The sequence below is a fragment of the Gouania willdenowi genome, chromosome 14 (genome assembly GCF_900634775.1).
Source record: "Gouania willdenowi chromosome 14, fGouWil2.1, whole genome shotgun sequence".
NCBI classification, from domain to species: Eukaryota; Metazoa; Chordata; class Actinopteri; order Blenniiformes; family Gobiesocidae; genus Gouania; species Gouania willdenowi.
This window is the reverse complement of record NC_041057.1, coordinates 2,565,889-2,582,498: the sequence shown is the minus strand read 5'-3', so window position 1 is coordinate 2,582,498 and position 16,610 is coordinate 2,565,889. Positions and strand designations below refer to the sequence as shown.

At 35.8% G+C, this 16,610-nt stretch overlaps 1 protein-coding gene across 4 annotated transcripts in view; it reads right to left on the bottom strand.

The window, feature by feature from the left end:
• Positions 1-9,633: 9,633 nt before the first annotated feature.
• The window catches only part of sipa1 (signal-induced proliferation-associated 1), a 51,628-nt gene continuing 44,651 nt past the window's right edge, over positions 9,634-16,610 (bottom strand). For 3 of the 4 annotated variants that reach the window (XM_028466803.1, XM_028466806.1, XM_028466805.1), the window contains 2 exons: positions 12,358-12,436; positions 10,145-10,384 (listed from right to left, as the gene is read on the bottom strand). In XM_028466803.1, the coding sequence (XP_028322604.1) occupies positions 10,259-10,384; positions 12,358-12,436 (205 nt within the window). In that variant the 3' untranslated portion in view covers positions 10,145-10,258. Of the gene's footprint in view, positions 10,385-12,357; positions 12,437-16,610 lie in introns of all 4 variants that reach the window. The other variant, XM_028466804.1, reaches the window with a different exon arrangement.

Below are 16,610 nucleotides of genomic sequence, written 5' to 3'. Positions count from 1 at the left end.
CCAGAAACCTGCTGAAGACGAGGTGCCACTAATGCTAATGCTGCTACTGCTGTTGATGCTCAACCTCAGACGGAAAGCCAAGGAAAATCTACACAAAACCATTTACGTCAAAGTGCAGCTCAGCCAGACTTCAGAATGTGTCTGTTTAACGTCCACCGTTACTAATGTGGACCTTGGAAAAAAAATAAAAAATCATACGTCATACTATTAAGACTACTGATGTATTCTACTCAAAGAGAAGTACTGTTGACAGAAATTAAGTCATACATAAAATACACAGATGCAAGAAAAAAGTAGCTTAATTAAAGAGTACTCAAAGTTTATTGTTGGTAATAAATCTTGGTATGGTTCCCTTGCATACAGTAAACATCTCATGCAGAAACTTAAATAGGAAGAGATCAAATTTTGCCCAATTAAATTTCATTTATTTTCCACAAAGGTATTTGTATAAAATAAAAGGTTTGTAAAAACGTAAAATTTTATATTTTTGTTTTTTGTGTGTGTTTTTGGGTCATTTTTTGTTTTTGTTGTGTCTATCTTGTTGTTTGATGTATTTTTGTTGTCATTTCAAGTGTTTTGGTTGTTATTTTTTACATTTTTCTCCTATTTTGAAAGTTTTTGTAATTTTTTGTGTTTTTGGTGTTTTGTAATTTTTGTGTCCTTTGTTGCCATTTTTTAATTTTTCTCACCTTTCTTTGTTGTCGTCAAATGTACAACTTTTTGGACTCAACACCCACCCTTATTACCACTTAAAATTTAAAAAATCTCCCAACAAAGCTCCATTATCCAATTTCACCTGCGCCCTCCCCGCCGTCATGCGGTTTCTGCGCTGTGCAGTCGTTTAATCTGCTTGGTCAGTTATGTTGTGATGCATTTGATTGTTGTCTGGTTATTTCCTTTTTATGTAGTGTCATACTGTCCATTGATCATTGTATAACCAAAAAAAATAATTTACTCAGTAATGGTTGGGTGTAGAATTGTAATGAATTACGTTGCTTCTTTAAAACGTACTTAAGTACAAGTAAAATTACTAATTTATAAATATACTAAAAAAAGTACAAATACCCATAAAAGCTACTCAATTACAGTAACGTGAGTAGTTCAGTTTACTTTCACCTGTGCCTTTATGTTCGTCATTATTTAGCTTTCAATGAAGGTGTCCCGATCCGATATTGATATTGATCCGATATCAGCGGAAAAACCCCCAAAAAAACATAAGATGTTATTTTTCATGTTATTTATCTTTTATTTTTCATTCAACTATAAAATATCTTATGTTTAAGATTAAAATTTCTTTACCCATTGGTTCATAATAAATAGGTCATTTATTTTCTCATACCTAGTGTTGTAGGTATGAGAAAATCAATGCTGATATTGATATCGGATAGATATTTGCATTGGCCAAAGGCTTTAATATCGGTATATCGGAAGTGATGTCATATCGGGACGAGCTAGTTTTAAAATTTCTGACCAAAACTATATATAAATCTATTTTTTTTCCTTTATATTTGCTTTTCTTGGTATTTAGAGGAAACAAGTCATATTGTAATATAAAGGACACCACAGACTAGTGAGACACAATATATTGCCATGTTATTGGGCGATATCGGCTTTAAAATGAAGTATCGGATATTCCATTGACATAATTCAGAGATAATATACTGTACGTAGACGCCTTGTCGCCCGAGGAGATGTGTGACTAAGCGACGCCATCTTGTGTGCAGGAGCGTTTGTAAATCAACGGAAGTAAGAAACATAGTATAGAACAAGAAGGACTTTTAGTCAGATATATGCATTGGTGAAAATAAAAGAGAGAATTTACATTTGCTCATTATAGACATTATGTTTTCAAAAAAAAGATTTTTCTAATGCAGTGGTTTTTATATATTTTTTATGTTACTAGTGAAAAACTAATAATAAATGATTATTAGACACAAAGGAAAGCTACAATGGCCTCATGTAAAGGATCTTCAATATTTGCGAGTGGTGAAATAACCCAAAGTTGGGGTCGAAATAAAAATTGCTTAAAGAAAAATGGTTTTATATCCAAAGAAAGAGTAACTTACTTTTTCTGACATTCCCACATGCAGTTATGGGCCAATGAATGTAGTAAAAAAAAAGTAAATGTTCATATTTCCAGAGTGTGTGAGCCTAGAACCAATGCATATCTGTGACTAATCATTAGTGATGTGAACAGTCTATGTTCATAGCTCTAAGCTGATCACATTACAGGGAGCTGAGACATATGCTAAGTAGTTTACTGAAGACCCAAACATGTTCCAGACCCAACACACACTGACTTTGTGACTATTTAGAGGAGCTGACATGTCCACCAGATAGGATGTATAGCAGATCTTTTTCTGAGAGTAGGTGGAGCTTATTACTATACCATATTTACCTTTTCTATGTGATGGAGCTCCTGAGATAATGAAGATGAACATGGAAGAAAAATAAGGACGAACACAAATCAACATCACTAAATCTCAAAATCTGAATTTTTTTTACACCAAAGTGTGTGTGATGTCTTGAATATTGTTGAAATGACATAATGGAATGACCCATTTGTATCGTTTATTGACCAAATGAGTTGTAAAATATTTAATATTGGCCAAAATAATCCAATATCGTGCATCCCTACCACAGACAATAGTAATCTTTGGGCATTAGTGAAAGCTTGTCCAACCCTGTGATTTGTTTTGAGACAAACTCACATTATCCTTAATCTGTTTCCTTTGTCAAGTGTAACTCCACTGTGGCCTTTGTGTGTGTGTGTGTGTGTGTGTGAGTGCAAACACACACACACAGCCTCTGTATTTACAGAACACGGATGAGTCAAGCAGGCGTCGAGCCCTGGAGCTGTGTGTGTGTGTGTGTGTGACACTGAGCTCTCCAACCCCAAATAAAGTCATGTACCAGTGCGTTTACTGTCACCAGTTCCCTCCTGGTGTCAGGGAGCTGGAGATGACTTGGTTTAGTGTTGATGGTGTTTATGAAAAAGCTTCCAGAGACAAAGTCCTGGGACGTGTGTGCGTGATGTTGTCCTGCTTTATTATGACCACAGGACATTTGGAAAAAGTGTTTGTCTGACCTCATCCTGGAGAAACTGAAGCAAATGTGTTGAATTGAGATGTTGGAAAAGGTGAGGTCACATCTCTGCACGTGTTCTCAACTCATGGAGATCCAAAGGGCCACAGATTACAGGCGGGGCAAAACAACACCAATCATGTCCTCAGCTTTCCTTCATTTTGTGACGATCAGGAATATTTGTGGAATAAATTGGATGGTTTTGAGTTCTTAAACAATGTGAGATTAAAAATGACTTCTATCATGTGATATAAGCATGATAAGACTGAGTGTTGCACATGTAGAGTTTCAATCTGTGAATTTGGACGAACAGAGACATCTACAACTGAATTAGTTGGTGATTTACGCACTGATGTAGTCATTTTTACCACACTGGATGTTTTTAAAGCAGACATAAACAACTGGCAACGCAGAAGCCACAAATCCCCTAAAATGTTATTTCAAGAAGTTGGAAGGAATATAAAGCCCAAAATAATAAACCAAATAACTCTCGAAACAAACAAATTGACAGCAAAAGTACACAAAAAAAACAAAAATACACAAAATTACTCATAAAACACAAAATGACAACAAATACAGACAACAACCACTTAAACAAAATGACTACGAAAACACAAAAAAAACAACAAACATTACAGAATAGCTCCAAAGACTTACAAACTGTCAACAAAATTACATAAAATGACAGAAAACAACAAACATACAGAAAGTGAACCAAAAATACACACAAATCAACAAAATAATTGCAGAAAATGACAGAAAAATACACAAAATCACAAGAAGAAGACACACAATGACTACAAAAACACACAAAACGACTAAAATATGACGGAACAACAAAACCACATACAAAGACAATAATGCTGAGATCAATCATTATTCTAAATGCTGACAAATGTTAATAATGTGGCCCTTGGATCAGATACAATCACATTTTTGAGGCCCCCGCTGTGATAATGTTGCCCATTCCTGCTCTAAAGCCAGGATGTCAAACTATATCAGTCCCAACAAGATCTTTACTTTCCATTTCTAAGATTTTGTCACCAATTTCTATTTAATTAAGGGAAATATGTCATAATTTGAGGAATTTTAACATTAAAAATGAAACCAATGAAAACTGTAATCCCCTACAATCATTCTGTCATTTTTACTTTCTTGATGCTCCAAAAGGCTGGATTTGTCCGACACTGATAATAAAGTCCAACATTGTGTCTGTCGTCTGTGTTGCGGTGATGCAGACATTTTGCACACTTTGCTGATGTCAGTGCTCATGAGTTACTAGATTGTGAAAAAAACCTTTAAAAAACAAAAAAACAACTAAACTTAAAGTTCAACACACATTTTGATCACCTTTTTCCTTTTAATTCCCTTTAAAAAAATTCCTTTTGCTAATACATGGTACCCGTTGACCTTTGAACCTTCGGCGATGCTTGAGCTTAACAAGACAAATCTCTTTATTATTATTACATGGTTTCTAATTCCTTCTCCACACCAAGCAGATGAAAGCCCAGATGTTTTGATGGTCTATTTAAAAATCCTTCATCTACTACAAAATAGGAACACAAGGACAGACCACAGGGAGAACAAAAACAAGAAATAAGAAAGACGAGGGATAATGAAAGAAAGAACCAGGTAGGCACAATATCAGAGAAATGAGACAGTTTGACCATCCGTTTACTCATTAAGGCGTACCTAAAGGTGTTTAAACACCTCATCTATAACGTGTAGGAGCTACAGCTCAAAGATCTCACACATGCAGGGGTGAACTGGGCATCAACCAGGACTGTTACGTTGCGAAAAAGTTGCAAAAACGTGGCAAGAAAAGAGCTTTAAAATCACTAAAATGGGCGAAAAGCATTTAAGAATGGCCACAAAATTGGCAAATATAGAGGAACCAGGTGGTATTTAATGGCAAAAGGTAGCTTAAATTTGTAAAATGTGGCAAACAATAGTGAAAAAGAGCAAAATATGGAGGAAAAAGAGACAAAACATAGGGAAAAAAAGGAAACAAGTGGTATTTATTGGGCAAAAGTTAGCTTATGTGGTTGAGAAGTGGCCAAAAATTAAAGAAAGGACAAAAATGGGAAACAACTGTCAAAAAGAACTTGCAAAAAAGGACAAAAAAATTTAAAAAAAATGTTATTTATAGGCAAAAGGAAGCTAAAAGGGTTAAAAAGTTTCCACTTTTTCAGGTTTTCTGGGGGAATAATAATTAAAATTAAGACATAAAAATGTTGACCATCACAGACTTAATAACAGCTTTGACATGGCCGTCGACCCGAAGTGGACGGTCTGTTCCACTACGTTTATTTTTTTTTTTTTTTTGAGGACCAAGTGGAGACAGACATGGTCACAGCGTGGCACAAAGTGGCAAAAATGTGCCAAGAAAAGAAGGAAAAGAGACTAAAATGAGCCAAAAGCAGTCAAGAGTGGCCAAAGAATGAGGAACCAGGTGGTATTTAATGACAAAAGGTAGCTTAAATGGGCAAAATGTGGCAAACAATAGTGAAAAAGGGCAAAATGTAGAACAAAAAGGGGCAAAATGTAGGAATATAAGGAAACAAGTGGTATTTATTGGGCAAAAGGCAGCTAAATGGATGAAAAGAGGCCAAAATAAATTAAGAAAGGACAAAAATTGGATAAAAGGATAAAAAAGAACTTGCAAGAATGGACATAAAATTTGGGAAATAAAAAGTTTCCACTTTTTCAGGTTTTCTGGGGGAATAATAATTTAAATTAAGACAAAGAGCCACATGTTGAGCATCACTGACTAATAACAGCGTGTGTCTGATATTAGTGGGCCGGGCTGGGCTGGACACTAAATACCAGGACTAATTATTAGTCCCAGTCCACCTCTGCACACATGAGATCTATAGAAATATGAATCCACACTGACAAAGTCCATCGTTCTCGTCCCTGACTTCATTCACATTTTCATCTCCAAACGGCTACAGGAGGAATCCACATTATCGGGAGTAATAAGTTACATCTTTATGCGTGTACACACACACACACACACACAGCTTCACCAACCTCCTCCTATAATCTACACACAACACAGGGTCAGGGTGTCAGAGCAGAGGCTTCAGCATGTGGACGTGAAACAGCAGCAGAAACTGTTTCAACATTAACGTCTAAACCAGTAATATCAACCAAAGTTCAGCTACTACTACCAGTAGTTACTAGTCTACTACCAGTAGTTACTAGTCTACTACCAGTAGTTACTAGTCTACAACCAGTAGTTACTAGTCTACAACCAGTAGTTACTAGTCTACTACCAGTAGTTACTAGTCTACTACCAGTAGTTACTAGTCTACTACCAGTAGTTACTAGTCTACAACCAGTAGTTACTAGTCTACACCAACCAGTAGTTACTAGTCTACTACCAGTAGTTACTAGTCTACTACCAGTAGTTACTAGTCCTACCAGTAGTTACTAGTCTACAACCAGTAGTTACTAGTCTACTACCAGTAGTTACTAGTCTACAACCAGTAGTTACTAGTCTACAACCAGTAGTTACTAGTCTACTACCAGTAGTTACTAGTCTACTACCAGTAGTTACTAGTCTACTACCAGTAGTTACTAGTCTACAACCAGTAGTTACTAGTCTACTACCAGTAGTTACTAGTCTACTACCAGTAGTTACTAGTCTACTACTAGTAGTTACTAGTCTACTACCAGTAGTTACTAGTCTACTTCTACTACTAGTAGTTACTAGTCTACTTCTACTACTAGTTACTAGTCTACTACTAGTAGACTAATAACAGGCTGCTAGATTTACTAGGTTTGAGGTACGAGTAGATAATACTAGTAAAGTAAAATCATCTACTACTAGTACACACGGTCGTGTTACTACTAGTACACACGGTCGTGTTACTACTAGTACACACGGTCGTGTTACTACTAGTACACACGGTCGTGTTACTACTAGTACTAGGAAAGCATTGAGTTTTCACTAGTTCTACTCGTAACACAGAATTCTAGTGAGGTTGTTCTACTAGTACACTCAATATATCACTAGTAGTACTAGTAAAGCCCAAAGATTCACTAGTAGACTTAATACTAGTAGGAGGGATTATTACCAAATCCAGCTCTCTGATTGGTCTCTGAAAAGCCAATGGCAAGCCTGAAATTGCTTTTCCTCGCCACCTAATTAGCATAAAGGCTTACTAGTGGTTTGCTTGGCTAGTACAGTGTACTCGAGCACTACTACATTAAAGTTGAGTACATGTACTCTAAATGTGAGTACTAGTAGAGTTTAAATGCTGAATTCTTCCTAATGTTTGTTTAACATGAGGTTGAATGATGAAGGTCACTCCACTCCATTGCCTTTTTGTGGTAACGGAGTGGAGTGACAACTCAATGGTTCCTGTTCTAATGTCCTTTGTTGCCTTTTTAAACATTGACATTAAAAAGTTGTTCTGGGGTTTCCATGGATACGGTTGATGGTAACGGAGTGGAAAGGAAAAGGTAAAGTAGAAAGGTAGGATTTTTCTGCTTTATTAAGTAAAAAACACTTGATATATCAGTGGGTACATTTAAAAAGTATTAGTCCCAGACGTATTTTCTAAAAATGAAAATTGCATCGAGCTAATGGTTGATATCACTGATTTTGAGTCGATGCTCAAACAGTTTTCCACATCAGAAAACAATGAAAACACAGGAAGTAACTCAGCTGTATAATACAGTATCTTCACACGCTCGTCAACTTTAGATTCATTATTCTATTCATAGCATATCATCTTATGCAGCAGGTATATTCATATTTTGATCCTCTTCTCCTGCTGGTAGTACCTGGTATTCACAGTGACCGTAAAAGCAAATTACAAAAAAACAAGTTTGTACAAGAGTCCACGTGACGTTTGGCTTTCCCTTTTTTTCTGAGAGTTTTGTGGGATTTTGCCGAGCTGCCACGTTGGCGTTGACATGGCACTGAGAGGAACAAAGGGTTGATTATTGATCAGGTGGAGTCGTATTTATCCACCTTCGTCACATCATGCCGAACACAAGCCTGTGCAGTTTGTTTTTGATTCCACAAAGAAATAAAAGTGCAAAGATGACAGAAAACACACAAACAGAGGTGGAAAGCATCAGCAACGACGTCCACCGAGCACAAAAAACTGAATTAAATACAATATTCTCTGTTCCTTTTGATGAGCTTCAGGAGTTGTGTTCTCCTAAAGCTCTTTGGCCTCTCACTGTCCAGTAGGAGAGCGCCCCCTACAGTGCGGCTGCTACAATAGGAAAGTTAGAGGAAAAGGAAGCTGTAGTAAATGTGTCGTTGAACCTCTTTCACACCAGCATGCTCACTTCAAGTTTACGTCTTGGTACATTTCCATCTCTCCTGTTCCTATAATACAGTACTAACGACTAATGACAAGTCCATCCATTCCATGGCCTGGAAATCATCACCACCACCTTTTCTTTTTTCCTCACAAACCAACAATCAGGACAGCATCACCACAGCTCACACACATATATTATTATTATAGCTAATATTTATAGATATGCCTATGTACACTTTTGGTCTTTTTCACGACACAACCTCACATGCTAGTCAGTGTTCAGTCGTCAAAATCCACAGTACCAGGGTTGGGGTCAATTTAGGGGTTCTCAACTTTTACAATCCACGACCCGCCAAAATAAAGGTCCCAGAGCCCGGGGACCCCCACTGTAGCTGAATGTGGTTGAACACAGACATGAACATTGAAGAACAGTCATGTGGAAACAGGACCATCTATAGGGGGAATAAAGGGGAGAGATTTTTGGGGTCCATCCATAAAGTCAGTAAAATGATGGTCTATTGTTCTATGAATCTGTGATAACCACATTTATTTATTCATCTGAATAAGATCTACTGTTATCCAGGAACGTTTATTATTATTATATAGTCATCTTAAAGATGGAAATCCTGGTTTTAATCACTAATAAAATGGGTTCAAAGTGACCAAAAATGGTGGAAAAGGTGGTGAAATGGGATTTTAAAAAACCACAGAAATTGATAAAAAGTTGCAAATTAGAGTGGACAAATAGGGTGGAAAGTATCAATATTGGCTTAAAACTAATTTAAAAGTAGCAGAAATTAGGAAAGAGGAGCAATTAAGTTAAACTGGCCAATTGTGAATATGGTTAAACTGACAAAAGTAAGCATAAAAAATGATGGATAAAGGTTAAAAGTGACAATAATGGGTCAACATATATGACATTAGGTGGGAAAAGTAGTAAAAAGGGATTAAAAATAAGCAAAAATGGGCTCAAATTGCTCCAAAAAAAAATGGTTCAAAGTGTCAATATTGGAACAATTAGTTTAAACTGGCAAATAATGGGCACAAAAAATAGTGAATGTGCTTAAATTGGCAAAAATAAGCATTAAATATGGTTAAAAAAAAATAGGTTAAAAGTGACAATAATGGGTCAACATATGTGACATTAGGTGTAAAAATGGTTGAAAGGGTTTATAATGGCTGAACATGTTTTGAAAGTAGAAAAAAAATGCAGAAAATGCATTGAAATGTGATGAAGTGTCAGAAATGTAAGTAAGGTGCAAAAATGTATTAAAAGGAGAAAAGATTTGGCAAGAAAAAGTGATTAAAACTGGTAAAAATGGCAAAAACTTTGCAAAAATGGCCTCAAATTGTTTAAAAAAAAAAAAGAGAAAATTTTAGTTCCTTGAAGGTATCTGGCAACCCCAAGGTTGAAAAACACTGAGTCATCACAAAAGATGATAACACGAGGAAAAATCATTTTTATGGGGTTATTTAGACTCAGTATTTGTGATTAATTGCAAATAAACTTTAGTAATCGAGAACGAAATTGACTTTCGGGGGATAAAAAATATTTGCAATTGAGTTGTAATTGAACATGGATAATATAAAGTGTGATTGTAATTTTATAAAGTAATTGACCCCAACCCTTGTTCGAACACACGCGCGCACACACTTTTTTTGGGGAACTTTCATGAAAGGATTTTGCATATTCGCTCACAGGCGGCGCAGACTTTAAGGTGCACAGGTGTGAGTTCACTTTTCTAAATTGTACCTCAAGTGCAGGAGTGTGTGTGTGTGTGTGTGTGTGTGTGTGTGTGTGTGTGTGTGGTGTGTGTGTGTGTGTGTGTGTGTGTGTGTGTGTGTGTGTGTGTGTGTGTGTGTGGTGAAGCTAACAGGGCTTGTTGACGTTACACAGCAGCTCGGTGACTTTGATGAGGTGTGCCACCGTGCTCTGAGACTCTTCCTGCAGCCGCTGGTTGTTCTGCCTGAGGCTCTGCACCTCGGCCTGCAGCACCGCCTTGTCTTCCCTGCTCCTGAAACACATCGGCACACAAACAAAAACAAAAGCTGTCGCTCAGATGGCTGTTGCAGGAGGCAGGCGGAAGGGGAGGAGCCACGCTCGAAAAAGCAAACGAGAAGATGGAAAGGACGAGGTGGAGATGCACGGATAGACGTGTCCAACAATGATTTCATTAAACACAAGGAAGCATGTGCTGACTTTTCACTGTTGCATTTCATTTATTCATTCAGTGCGTTAGTGCTGCAGAGAGAAGCACTTCCATCATTTACAACAAGGACAAGTGGCTGCAACTAAAGCTCATTTCCATTAAACCATGACGTCTAAATGAGTATTTTTTAGCAAAACTAAAATGATGGAAACAGAAAAGCAAGCAAATTCTACATGGTAACTGTAGCTCTTTACATTTATGCCTTATAGATCAATAAATAGAAGATCATTTGCTTGAAAAAAAAGATGTAAAAGGGTTCAAATTGCCGCTTAAAAGTTTGGGAAAGTTAGTATTGTTATTTGGGCCGTAGTAACAGTCATCTTAACAATGTTAAACCCTCGTTTTAATCAGAAATAAAATGGGTCAAAATTGGACCAAAAATGGTGGAAAAGGTGATGAAATGGGATTTTAAAAACCACATACACTAGTTAACAGTTGTAAATTAAATTGGCCAAAAATGGACTGAAAAATTGATAAAAAGGGTTCAAAGTGTCAATACTTGAACAATTAATTTAAAACTGGCAAATAATGGACATGACAAATGGTGAATGTGTTTAAATTGGCAAAAATATTCATGAAATATGGGTTACAAGAGGTTAAAAGTGACAATAATGGGTCACAAATGTAACATTAGGTGAAAAGTGGTGGAAAGGGTTTATAAGTGCTGAACATGTCTTGAAAGTGGAAAAAATGTGCAGAAAAAGCATTGAAATGTGATTTAGAAATGTCAGAAATGGGAATAATGTAGCAAAAATAATGTAAGAAAAAATGACAAAAATAGTACAAATATGGTAAAGTTTGGTGTAGTTGCCAGAAAAATAAACAAACAATGTGCTCAAATTGTTACAAAAATATTCTTTAGTTTCTTGAAGGCATCTGGCAGGGGCCCAGAGTGTGTACAGTGGAGATGAAAACTACATTCAAGTGGCATTTGAACCTGTTCAATCTTTTTCTTAAAGAACATCATCTTTGATTTATTGATCTGTGAGGTCTAAACTGTGTATTATATCTGAAAAAAAATAGCTGTTCGATTTAGTTTAACATCCTTGATCCTTTAGAGGTGATTGTCTGATTATTAAAAAATAGTCATTAGATTTTATTAGCCATGAAATAGCAATAGTTGCAGTCCTAATCGAGGACTTAAAAAAAATGTGTGTAATATACGACTTTGTGTACAGAGAAAGAGACACATGTACAGTATTGACAAGAGAAAAAGAGGAATATTCTGAACACAAAGTTTTACGTAAAAGGTCAAAAGTGCCTGTTTTAGTAAGGAGGGTGAGATGTGGCCTGGAGCTTCTGCAAATACAGTCAAACTTTGTGTTGAGAATCACGCCGTACAGCATTCTGAGAAAGCAACAGGGTCAAATAAAAATAAACAAAACACAAAAACAAACAGCAACAGAGCAACACGGACTCACGCTCAGCAGGAAATGTGCACATGTGAACAAGACTCTTCAGAACATACACGTAAAAAAAAAAAAAAAAAAAAAAAAAAAAATCTCAGAGTATTAAATAAAAAAAAAATCTAAATAGTTTTCTGTACATAATGCTTTTAAATAAATAGATAATTAAATACATCTCTGCATGATTGGGCTGTGACGTGGTGCGTTGGATGATGACAGGATCCCACATCCACGTCTTCCTCCTGCAGCTTAAAATAACTCCTCCTACCTGACCATTCTACTTTCTGATTTAACAACCCAAAAACTCCTTTGAACACAGACGGAAAGGAAGAAAAAACAGGAAAAAAAGGACATTCTTGGAAGTCAAAGCACCTTTTGCAGGTCGTCCTGCAGCTTCTTTAGCATGAACTCCAGCTGGGACACCTTCTCCTCCAGATGACCTGGAGACTCACTGCAACAGAGGAATAGAGGGACCATGAGGGCGGGGCTTCAGCGCCTAATGTAACCCAAAATGTATAATTATTTTTAAATAAAATAACACCAATTAATTAAATTTAAAATACAAACATGATCAGGCTCTAAGTATAGCTACATTATAAACTCTAAAACTGAGAAAATAACCAGCATTCAATGTTGTTTTTGGCGTTTAATCTGATTGGTCGGCTATGATGTCATTCATCATTTGATTGTTGTCTGGTCATTTCATTTTTTAATAGTTCAGCAATGTCCCCTGATCCTTTTAAAACAAATAATAATAATAATTTACTACAGTAAATAGGAGTGGTTGGGTGTAGAAATGTACTAAATTACTTCTTTTAACAAGTTCAGAAGAACTACTGCTGGGCCCGCGGAACGTCTCCTCAGCAAATTACACGTACCATGTTCCCGAGATTCAGTCCCTGGCCCCCCATGGCACATATAGAGTAATGGACCCCATTCATATATTGGTATGTGTCAATGAATCGGTACCACCAACTGTCGTAATATTTGATTCACAAATAAATGAGAAACGACTTTATGGAAATTGCCAACAAAGGGGGATGGGCCCCTAATTGAATTGTACAAAGCATAATATTGATCTACGTTGAATTACCTTTGAAATTATATATCACACGACTATGATCCCATACATTTTTTAATACCGGAAATAAGGGGTGGGCCCCATTTTAAAAAATGGCTCCGAGCGTCTCATCATATCATATCATAGAGTATTCATACCAACTGCATTCTGACCTAACAAAGCTAACGAGGAGTATCATTTGAAAAATGGGGCCCCTATGACACGTACGAGGTAATGGGACCCATTCATATATTGGTATATGCCAATGATTCGGTACCACCAACTCACAAATAAATGAGAAATCGACTTTCATTTTTTCTTTTTCTTTTGGGGCCCCATATCAAAAATTGGGCTCCGAGCGTGATGCGTACACATCCATAGATTATAGCTAGCAAATATCAGCCTGATCCGTTCAGAAATACAGAGTCGTAGTGATTTTAAACTAGTGAACACAAGAAGAAGAACAACAACAAAGTGAGGGCGTTTTGAGTTTTGATTTTGGAATATACTCAAAAAATGATCCATAAAAGCAACTCAATTAACAGTAACGTGAGTAATTGTAATCCATTAACGTTCACCTCTGGTTCAGGACATCACAATCAATGACATCTGTGAAAATAACTGCTTACATTTTGTGCTCGAGCTGTTGTTTCCCTAATGTCGGGCCACCGTTTTTTCCGTGATCGTGGAAAACGTACAGGAAAAAAATGGAATTCACGTTCTGAAAAGGTAAAATCAAACTTCACCAGTTTGATATTTCTCTCTTAATCTAAAATTAGGCGCCAACATGACACGTTAACGCCTCACATGCACGTTCTGGGACAATATCATACAATTATAACGGTATTTTTCACAATGAAACGGGTGATAGAATGTCTAGATCAGGGGTATCAAAACTCATTATAGTTTCATGGACCAAATACAGACAGTTTGATCATGTGGGTCACAGATTTTAGGCGAGAAAATGACTCATTTTAACATTATTGTGCCCTAGTTTACACTTCGATGTGTACATAAAACACACAATATGTAAGAAAGTGACCATATCCAAGAATTAAGTGACAGATATCAGTCCCAACAAGATCTACTGTACACTTTAAATTTCCTAGATTTTGTTACTAATTTGTATTTAATTAAGAGGAAAATATGTAATAATTTGAGGAAAATTAAAGGAGAGGAAGAGCTCTTCTAAGGACCTTTACTCTCCCTTAAACAGTATGCTGACACGCTCTGGTAGCTGAAGTTGGCGAGTAAATCACGTACTGTTGAAGATGCACAAACCCTGAGAATAGAAGTTACTTGGGTGGGAGTCCTTCAACAGATTACTCTAAAGTAAAGGTCCCTTCGGAGAGCTCTTCTTCTCTGCGTCATTGTCTACTATCAAATCGCAGAGTTGGAACTGTCGCCCCCTGTGGTCACAAATAATTTTTCGGGTCACAACTGTTTTTTTTATCCTCTTCTGTAAACAAAAGAGATTTACAACGACATCTTTAATTTTACCTGTTTTTAGAGCAACTAAAGCAGCACAAGTTGTTAATTTGACTGAAAAAGCTGCTAAATGATCTAAAAGCTGCTAAATGATCTAAAAAAAGCTGCTAAATGATCTAAAAAGCTGCTAAATGATTTAAAAAGCTGTTGAATTTTAAAACGGTAAAGTTGTCCCCATTATTGAAAGTTAATAATAATGCGTTTTGTTTGATATAAATCTACTATTAAGGACATTTTAAAGGTCTATTTTAATCATTTATAAAAACAGTGGAGGATCCCTTTAAATGCAGTCCGGCCTGTTCCTCTGCTGCCTTTAAATCACGCCTGAAGCACTCAAAGAATCATTAAAAAGTGACGGGAACGTCTGTCAAACAGGCTAATAATCCCCAGTGAGCGTCGTCCTCCCATGATGCATCTCCAACGCTGCACAGTGACTATTTCTACAACCCTGTGGGGAGAGCAAGTGATCTCCTGCTGAGCTTTTTCTGAGTGTTTTAAAGAAAAATTACGTATTTTTAGATCCACTTCACAGCCAGAAGTGATGCCTGACTGTTAAAATTCTATCAAATCTGTAGATCTTTGTGTCTGTGCTAAAAATAAATAATAATCATCATCATCATCATCATCATCAATCATCATCCATCTGTTTCTCTGCAGAAACTAGACCCTATTCTAGCATTTAGGAACTCATTTTATACCATTCAGACTCATTTCTGCATTAAGTCCAAAAAACCGATAAATTACTGAAAAATACACAAAAAAACAGAAAAGACACACTAAATGACAATAATATTAAACACATTAAAAGCAAAATGACACAAAATGCTAAAAAAAAAAAAAAAATCAAAATCACAGCAACAAGACAACAAATAAATACAAACGATAACAAAAAATACATGAAAATAAACCAAATGACAACAAAAATCCACATAATGACAACAAAAACACTCAAAACAATAACAAAACTTACAAAATTATGAAAAAAATTTACAAAATTACACAAAAATCACAGAAAAATAAACCAATGACAACTAAAACTAACAAAATGACAAAAATACAAAAACACAAAGCCTTTGTTGTTTCCTGCATTAACACTCAGATTGATCATTATTCTGAATGATGTCATGGATGTTGATAATGTGACACTTGGATCAGTGTTAATTTTGTCGACTAAAAGTTTTTGTCAGTTTTTGTCAACCACATTTTTTAGGTGACAATAACTAATAATTTCATAATTTTTATTTAATTCTATATATAATATGTACATATATATATATATACATTGTCGACTAATTAAAACTAAAGAAAATTTTTGTCGCGTGACAAATTACATATTGATCACATGAAATTTGCGTGTGTTTACAAAGATTAACACCATCCAATATCAGGTTAATCAATTGGAAATTAATCTTTAAAAAATGTGTAAACTCTTATCTTGTATATTCACGTGACTATACACAAAAAGACAGAGCAATATACACAAACACAAAACAGGTCCAGAAACTCACAAAGGCAACATAAATACACAAAATGTGTCCACAACGCACAAAGAATAGCAACTTAAATACAACAAATTGACAACAAAAATACACAAATGACAGAAAAAATATACAAAATAACAACAAAAAACAGCTCCAAAACACATAAAAAATCTCACACACAAAATGACAGAAAAATATATAAAACCCCAACAAAAACATAAAACAGCTCCAGAAATACACAAAGACAACATAAATAAAAAAAATGGCTCCAACCACACACACACACACAAAATGTTGTCATGTGACAAAATTACACATTGATCACAGGAAATCTGTCTGTCTTTACAAACATTAACACTAGGGATGCACGATTATGGCCAAAATGATAATCATGATCATTTTTTAATCAATATTGTGATCACAATTATAATCATTATTTATCATATTTGTTTTTTATTACACTACTTTTAAACAAACGATATGTGTACAGGTTACAGTGAAAAATGAAGCTTTAAAATTGAAATATAACGACTGAAACGACACAGTATCTTAGTAAAACACTGGATCAGACGATCACATGTTCTGTGGCTTGTGCT